Source organism: Tigriopus californicus, chromosome 11 (genome assembly GCF_007210705.1).
Source record: "Tigriopus californicus strain San Diego chromosome 11, Tcal_SD_v2.1, whole genome shotgun sequence".
In the NCBI taxonomy this organism is placed as follows: domain Eukaryota; kingdom Metazoa; phylum Arthropoda; class Copepoda; order Harpacticoida; family Harpacticidae; genus Tigriopus; species Tigriopus californicus.
The window spans coordinates 2,648,267-2,657,528 of NC_081450.1; the positions used below are offsets into that span (position 1 = coordinate 2,648,267).

Consider the following 9,262-nt stretch of genomic DNA (forward strand, 5'->3'; position numbering starts at 1 on the left):
CCACATTTTCCACAATGCCAAGCCACCAGAGCTACTATGTAGAGCAATAACCTCAATAGGCTTCCTACGCTACACGAAATGTGGTTCACTTTCTGCACTTCAGAGGGCGCTTTGCGAACCACCCTCTACCAGATATTGGGCCGACTGGGCCGATTCCTCTTTACTGAAATATATTTCGTTTTTAAAGTAGTTTTTGTTTGATTCTATCAAAATCTCATGTTTAATTGGTGATCCAGGTAGCATAATGTCTTCGAAAAAAATTGCGTATTGCCATGCCAAGTGTTGCTTATTTCTATCTTGCTATATCGTTTTGGCTGTCTGATTTTGGAAATAAGCGCCCCCTATGGAAGCTTGTTTTTTTTACGTCAAAGCTCTTGCTTTCTTGGTGGCAGTGATGGGGATCAAATTAATAATCACGGGAGGTCGCGACCAGCAATTCACAACTACCATGGCCTTGACATTACTGGTGGAATCTCCGAAACCCGTTAGTCAGCCTCAAAAAGTAACCCTGATTTATCCTCCGTCAAACCAGGGTTGCCTTTGTGCTCAAACCTAAGTGTTTAGGTTGCGATGGAATAGGTGGGTGCTCTCGCTATCCACGTTTTCTGGCAACCTTGAATTTGAAATTTGATTTGATCCCATCACTACTTACTTGGTGGTAGGTGCTCGGCAGTCTTTATGGCAGTGGAGAGAAGAGAACCTGACATTTCCAATGCTGAATCATTCAATGATATCTGAAATGGCTTGGAGCCCACATCTGAGTTTTGATGTAAAACTGATTCGATTATGTCTTCAACCACTTAGGGAGGCTTCCAAGTTAGGCTCCTCAAAAACTGAGGGAGAGGAATGAAAGGTCGGTAGACAGAGAGGAAAACTCATAACATGACAGGTTCTTGATTTCATGACAATAACCTAATGTATGTTCACACATTTGCTTTGCCTCAAAGATGAAAGTAAATCAAAACTTATTGCTGATCCTTTTGTCAATGTCTTGGAGAATATTCTATTCTTATTGTTAGTTTAGTTCTTCACGGGCTTTAGTAACCACGACATGGAGAGTTGTGCTTGTGAAGTTTATATAAAAGATTTAAACTCGTTTATTTCTTAATAGTTAGGCTTCATTGATATTATTGTCTGCTAATGAATTTGAGTTGGCAGACTGGAGTAGCCCTGGAATGTAAAAAAGCAGCCGAATGATGATGGCATTAGCTTTGTTTAGTTTGGTTTAAAGAAAAGGATGAGTACAGTGAGGCTCAAGTTAGATTCGAATCCGGACTAAAAAGTAAAAAAATTAAAGGACTCTCATGAGTTCGACTTCATTAATAGAGCTCGTCTTAATTGATCCATAATTCACGTTGCTCAAGAAAACTTTCATGCTGCGTTGTTGACATGAACATTCTTATTGAATATTCCAAGTTTAAGAGCAGCTAAACATAACTCATTCTATTAGCTCTCACCGCATCCTTGTTTTTTTTTTTTTTTGGGGGGGGGTAATTTTAGCTAACAAAAACCAGGCTAGACAATAAATATTATAATAATGTTTTGAAAATGGTTCTGTCCCGCAATTAGATTCACCCTGTTCGCTCTGACGGCCCGTAATTTTAAGTGAGCCATGTATCTTCCTCTCCTTCATGGCCACATTGGATTGCGATCCAAAATTGCCCCGAAAAACGCAATATCTAAACATAACACAATTTAAGCATTTTTGTCCGCTGAATGTAATCGAGTAGCAAATGTACTGTCATGAACGTGGCTCCATGATTTTAGTCTCAACGAACACATATGGTCCAAGGGCACTAGTAGCTCGAAAAAGTCACAATTTCCACTTAGTGCAAATTGATCCCGAACTTTGGGAAGAGTGAACATCGAAAAAGAAGTTTTCATCCACTTTCCGCTCGAGTTCCCGGCTCAATTCGCCATTCTCCTATTAATTGTCGAATGTCAGGGCGGACAAGTGTTGATATTGATAATCTTTCGAAGCATCCAAGCCGAAAGCAAAAGCCAAAGAAATCTCCATAATCGTTTAGAGGAACGAACCGAACCATTCATGGCACACTGCCACAAATGAACATTGGAAGGGATAGAGGCATGTGGGACAACAGAAGGAAAGGGTGATGGTCCTTTCACACTAAGTCGATGAGAATGAGGACTAAGTGGTTACCCTTGGGATTAGAAGATAGAAAAAAGAGCAATGAGTTAATTCGGCCCATTAGTGAACTTAGGTTGCGTTAGAGAAAGGTTAAACTTTCCAAATCCTTGCAATTTTAACACATGTTTGAAATCACAATGACAACAAGAGATCAAATGACATCATCAGAAGTACAAGGCGGGGAAAAATGTTTTTCTTTTAAAAAATATATTTACCCTTAATATCACCAAAAATAGCACTTGTTACCAAAACTTTATTTCAAATCACTCGGTTGATGAGTAATTAAAACTATTAACCACGAAATATTAAACAGGCTTGTCCAAATACTGAACGCTATTGAAGTATTATATATCCTAGGGGTCAAATTTATTTATTTTGTAGTTTCGAATAATAATCTTTTTGCCTGAAACCCAATATTGAAAAGAAACTGCATATTCAACAGGCATTAGTTTCCTATCAGGTTTATTATTTTTTTTTGTTCAAACTTGACAAGGCATAACCTTTCCCTTGGTTGAACTAGCAAGGAAATCGTCCCTTCAAATTGAACAAAATACCCAAGACACAATTTTTACTTTATTTATGACTCATTTTTCTAAAGTCCCATAAGAAAAATGGCGTTTATTTCAAAACAGGGGTTTGTCCAATAGTGATGAGTTCCCAGCAAAATTAATTTAGGATAAAGAAACTTGACATAAATGAGAACTTGTTAAATAGAGTCTTGTTTTGCATTTAATTATATAAGGTTCAAGTAGTGAGCATATTTTTAGCAGTGCCTGCTGAATCAAGGCAAGTTTCAAAACAGGGGTTTGTCCAATAGTGATGAGTTCCCAGCAAAATTAATTTAGGATAAAGAAACTTGACATAAATAAGAACTTGTTAAATAGAGTCTTGTTTTGCATTTAATTATATGAGGTTCAAGTAGTGAGCATATTTTTAGCAGTGCCCTGCTGAATCAAGGCAAGTTGGAAGTTTTTGTAATGGTTTCACCAAATTGTCGTATTCTGATTTCAAATGGATTGGGTTCTGAATATGTTTTTTGTGACTTTATGCGTCATACACATTTCTTGCTTTTGTTCGCACTAACATCTCCGAGGACAAGAAATTTCGCTGTTTGATGCTCTAAGTCGACTGTAACATTACATTTGAAACTTGAAACTTGATTGATACACAGTTTTAAATAAATTTTCATCCACAGGGTGTCAAGAAAGCGATGTCCCCTCAAGAACTTTGAAGTTTCATTTGAAGTGATAAATGTACAGGGTGGAAATGAATTTAGGACCACTTTGTACTCATTGACACCGAGTGTCATATCCTCAATTCTATAGTTAAGCCCAAAGGATATTGGTAACCCTTCCAGAGTTCGGCAGGCAAAATCATGTCCCAAAATGCCAAGTGAGCAATTCAGAAGTCATGGCCAAAGTTATGCTCACGTTGAAGGCCAACAGGGGAAACTGTAATGAGGCAATTTGAAACTTGAAAACTTAAGGCAGGAAAGGCAAATCCCTTAAGAACTTGACCAAGGCTAAAAGTCTGGGGTCCTTAGATCAATTTCAAAACATCCAAGGGTTACCAGTCTCTCTTCGGCTGGAATTGGCCCATTCATGATATAGCGTTACGTTTTTCAATAATCCTTTGTAAAGCAAACTTATCCAGAAATATGTTGAACCAAGTCTTCGGATAAGAAGAGACTTTTTAAAAGCTACCGAAGTTTCCCTCAATTTTTGTTTATCCTCTACAAGTGATCCAACAGTTTTATCCGAATTTGGGAACCCTGCATGACGATGAAATAAGAAGAAAATGTTCGAATATTCTTCTCTTGATTAAAAACGCCCTATTCTATAATGTAGTGAAATTTGCACATCTAAATATGTGCCATTTGGAAACCCTTAACCAAACTATTGTTACAATGATAGGCAGAATCACACAATCAAGTGATGTCATGATCCTTTGGGCAAAAAGATCAATTAAATAATGGTGGAGACAAACACACAAGGCAGGTGATTACATTGTTCACTGGATCAAGAGAACATGGTTGAGCTTTGGATTTCACAAAGTGCTTTCAAAATTATAATGCATTTAGGGTTTAGTTTCTTTACCTTTAGGTTTAACAAGGTAGGTTGCCTAGCATTTGTCAGGCTTTGATCCAATTGTATTTCTACAACAGCTGGCCATCATTGAGCAATTTCCATTTAGCCTAATCCAGTTCAAATTGCAATGTGGACCTTGTAAAAGTGAGATCAAAATGCTTCTTCCTCACTTTCCTTGACATTTGTGACTAATGAAAATTTGATTGATTTGTTCAAGCAGGATTCCTAAATTCACAAAGGAAAAAAATCTAAATAATGATGTATTTAACACTTCACTTCTATCAAATGAAGCGTCAAATTTCTGAAGGAGATCTCAATATCTTGACACCCTGTACAAAGTAGCGCTAATTCTCTAGGTTGTGTGTCTTATGAATTAAACTAAGGTCGAAGTAAGAGTATCAACCGCTGCAAATAAAATTTATACTCGTTACCTACTTTCAAGTATCCTTCGCACGGGAGGACAGGGATGGACAATTTACATGATTGTCTTCAAAAACACTTGTCAAGAAACGTTTTAGTTATTGGAGATCCACAGTGGTGAATCACTTATTACTTATACGAGTCAAATTGTTACTTGCTTCTTATTATTATAACAAAGAAACACAATCTACCCTCTTTGTGAAAAGGTGTAGGGACAACAATCCACCAGAAACCCGAATTCAATAATACACCTTATGAGTGTATTTTTTATTTCATTAAGGTGAAATGTATAATGCATAAAAAGAAACATAAGGTTAAAGCTAGTTCCATTTTCAGCAAAGGTTGATGTCTTCAATAACAGGGCCAATTTGAATATGTTTTTTCTTCTTCTCAATATTGCGTTAGGTGTTTTCTTAATAGCGTGTAGCGTCTTAAAATAAAGAACGATTCTCTAGGCCTGATTACTCTTGTGGTGTTTTTCTAACCTAAGTTTTATTGATTGGAGGGATACATATTCAAATCAAAGCTGGCGAAGTTTTGGTCAGAATTAAAAAAAAACATTCAGATGTGAGTGTTAAGACTTTTTTTTAATGAAATTAACGTCCTAGGCATAGTAAACAATAACTAGAATGCTTAAGCTCAACAGGAGCATGTTTTCAGGTCAGCTGACGCTGGTGGAAAAGGGACAAAGATATTTCGTGAAATCTCGCTTCAGGTAAGTTGAATTATTCTCATGAAACGTTTGTTACTCCTCTTTAATCTTAATTTCTTTGAATCTTACAAATATACAGGTAGAAAGAGCGGTAGAATAATACACGTAACATGTCAAAAAAATATTTGGACATTGGTAGAGCAAATCACGTGAGCCCCATTTTAACCCCTTCAAAATTTCGTTTTTAAAAATGTGGTCGGATAACTTACAAAAACTCGTTTTATGAAGCGTGCTAGACGAGAGTAATTGCTTGATAAGGAGTCGTTTAGGGGTTTCTTCTCTGAATTTGGACGAGCCGTCAACAATTCAAATTTGTACCATAGTTGTCCTAAGTAGCTTGACTACAAATGAAACATTTTTGCCGTCCAGCGACAGCTGAGACGAAAACAAGCGATCGCAACGCCTTTGACCGATCTATATATGAAGTTATCTATTGTCCTAGGCTAGATGAGGTACAGTACTGAAGGAGCATCCGCTTTCCAATTTGTGAATCCTGGTTCGGACCATGGCTAGCCGAGTCCAAGCTTCTTTGCGGTATTTGAATTACAGCATGAGTTGCTGCCCTGATAACTTAAATGGGCGAATCTGCGATCATTCCCGAGGGTGAAGTAATAATCAATGTCCCAATGTCGCATGCCGGTTTTGACGGCGGAGCGGGAATATCCCTAAGTTGGGACACCCGTAATCAGATGGCAGGCCGACCGAGAGAGATGCCATCTGACGCCGAACGAACGAACGAGATGAACGTCACTATGCTGAAAAAGTAGATGAAACCATGCAAATAAATCCAATTTCTGTGATGCTGCGAAAGTGATGCAACTCAACCCAATCATGGAATCAATGCTCATTGATAGTTTATTTGAAAAGGAACATCATTATTCGATATTTGTTGGTGAGTATTTGGAGAAAAATGCTGAACTGATATTGGTGGCATGGAATAACCCACCAATGTCAGTGTGCATCGGAAATGGAAACTGTAGAAGATACGTACACAATTGAATCTGATTCAGTCATACGAGTGCATGTGATCAACCTCATATTTCCCTCGAAAATTGTTTCGAAATTACACTTGGTCCGAAAACGCATTCCGCCTGTCAAAAAATACATTCTAATTTCTCGGTCATATTCTAACTCGGGGCTTTGGTGGGATCTGAACGGAAATTTTGCGAAACAAGTGCTCTACAAGTTGGATATCCTCTGTGTGTCATTCAAAGTTTTCCCCGAATTTTCAAACTTAGTGCCACGAGGGTCTCCTCGCTCAAGTTCCACTGGCATTCGTCAAGTCATTGAAGCGTGTCTTGGAGTTGTAGCGATATTCAAATGGTGTACAATAACAGAACGGAGCAATTATTCGTCTTCGGCGGCTGCACTTGGATGCATTAAAACCCTCCAGAAGGTGCCTCGTCGCTTATGTTCAGGTAGTAAAGCCAGTAAATGATGTTGCAAGCAAAGAATCCTAATGGGAATAAGTATCTGCAGGCCTGGTCCACGCGCTCTGCCGGATGAGATCCCACCAAAGCACCTTGGCCAATTAAAAGGCGAGAGGTACGGCGGTCACCCTGAAAATACAGTTCATCCTGAAGAAACGGGTTGTGCGCCACAAACATATTGCCCCCCGGAGTATCCGGGCTCTGAATGGTGGTAGTGCGACCATTCTGTCCCAAGACTACCGTGGAACTCTGTGTGGTGGAGAGAGTTGCGTGATGTGGACACGTGGGAGGAAAAGTGCTGAACGAGGTTGAGTGAGTTTGGGGGTTGCGCGAATTGTGAACGTTCCGGGAATTCGGCTGAACCTGGGCACAAGGGCAACAGCTCTCCGAATCGAAATCCGCGACCTAGAATATATACAGTTATATGGTTAGACTGTGTTCAAGAAGCCCTATCAAGAGTCCAGAGAAATTCCCAAACACATCACGGCAATTTTCTGCCTCAGAAAATCATGGGAAACAACTTTGACTTTAGTGCTTTATGGTATTTGAGCCCACATCAAAAACTTACATGCCTAAAACATTAAAAAAAGCTAGAATTTTCGAAAACCTATTCAGAGAAAATTGGGAGTACTCTTACTTAGCACTTGATTATAAATCATGATATCATCAAATACACCAGCACTTAGTTACATGGGATTCAATGTTCCAAATTTAATCGTTTTTAACCGAAAATGCCCCAGTTATATCTCAATTCAATTTCTCAAAGAATTCATATCGATTTTCAATATCACAAAAACAAGGATGAGTCTTTGCTTCTTGCATAATTTAAATCAATTCAAAACGCTTTGCAACCAAATTCAAAACCCTCAAAAAAGCATTTTTTTTTTGAATATTCATTTTAGAACCATTTGAAGGACACTAACTTGAACAGTCAGTGAAACTTTTACTAAACTCAATGAAGCCTCAAAGAAGCTATTTTTAATCAGTTTCCACGAAGGCTTCAAGAAACGGCCGAATCTAAAACATTGTTTGTGGTATGTACCGTATTATCTTCAGAATTCAAGTGAATAAGTAACTTAGTGTACTCATGATGATTGTAAGACACATTTTCAAAGATTACACTTTTAGTGCGTTTTAAGTGACAATACATAGCATTTTGAGCTATTGTGAGGCTATGCAAAAAAAGGAAAACTAATCTTTCATTTTTGTAGAGGAGTGTGCAATTCAGTTATCAATATGATGTCGCTTTTTTGAAAAAAATGTATGGAATGAAAAGATTTCAAAAAGTAATACTGACATAAAGCAATTGGAACACGAAGGCTCATACGGTTCAAAACGTGTCAAGTACCCTCCACTCGAAAATTGAAAAACACCTCCATAGCTGTCGAAATCAGTTATTTTCGCAAAAGTGGGGCAATGCCATTTGGCGGAAAAGTGAAAATCTGAACATCAAGTCTGTTAGTTTTCAAAAAATAAAATCCTGGGGCTAGACTGACATCAAAACACGTGTGGCTACTTTCTCTATGTTTCCCCAAATTGACCACAAATGTAATATCTTTCGGGTCTTGCTTGCGATTGGATATGGGTCTTCTTCTTGATCGAGTATTCCATCTTATTTCTCCTCTCAAACATGAAGTTTCGAAGCTTTGACAAGATCAAACCATGCTCGACTGGGTCAAATGCAAGTCGGTTGTCTATTGGTTCCATCATCTGGTTTGGACAGCCTTTCGGGTCCGTTGCCTCTCCCGAAAAGGACGTCCCAAAGTAGTCCCGCCAAAGACAACTGTTAACCGAGACACAACACTCGGCTGGGTTTCTTTCAAGGTTAATCAGGCCTAGTAACATCATAGGACCCTCCAATAGTTGATCCTACCATTTGGGTAGATAGCTAGCTCAAAAATGATCGGCTTGCAATCTTTGCTAAGCCCCCTCAAATGCCAAACATATATTGAAGTGGTTGGGAATCACCCAAGAGACATTTGGGTTGGAGTATACACTGTGATCGTCTTTGGAAGCTTTCTCATCCTAGCGATAATTTGAACAAGGTTTGGTCTCGACTATGATGATACTTTCAAGGGAGGAGGGGGTATGAAGTGATAGGTGCCGAAATTAATGCCATTACGAGCACTTGTTGCCATCTAGTACCTTAGTTTCCAAAGGAAGCTTTGGATAGGACGAGGACAGTGAATGTGCCAGACGTAAACATATTAATTCGCCATCTTCAGCATCTGTCTCGAGAGAACGCAAGAATATTTGGCTGGAATGACATTAGGAGATTGACCAACTGTTTCTGTTGGGGTCCAGGGAGTTGTCAAAATAAGACGTTGTTTTCTTTTAATAATAAATCGTGCTTTGTCGTTGGACTAGCAACATCAACGAACCACTTGGCTGAGATGCTAATTACATCTTTTTTGCAAGTGAATTTCTTTTTTTGGTCGAACAAGCCCAAAGTTGTTTCAATAGG

General features: G+C 38.6%; 1 protein-coding gene across 1 annotated transcript in view; it reads right to left on the reverse strand.

Annotated features, from left to right (window-relative positions):
• Positions 1–6,205: 6,205 nt before the first annotated feature.
• The window catches only part of LOC131890560 (glycine receptor subunit alpha-4-like), a gene marked incomplete in the record, with an annotated part of 12,631 nt that continues 9,574 nt past the window's right edge, over positions 6,206–9,262 (reverse strand). The window contains 1 exon segment of the mRNA XM_059239929.1: positions 6,206–7,203. Within this exon segment, the coding sequence (XP_059095912.1) occupies positions 6,748–7,203 (456 nt within the window).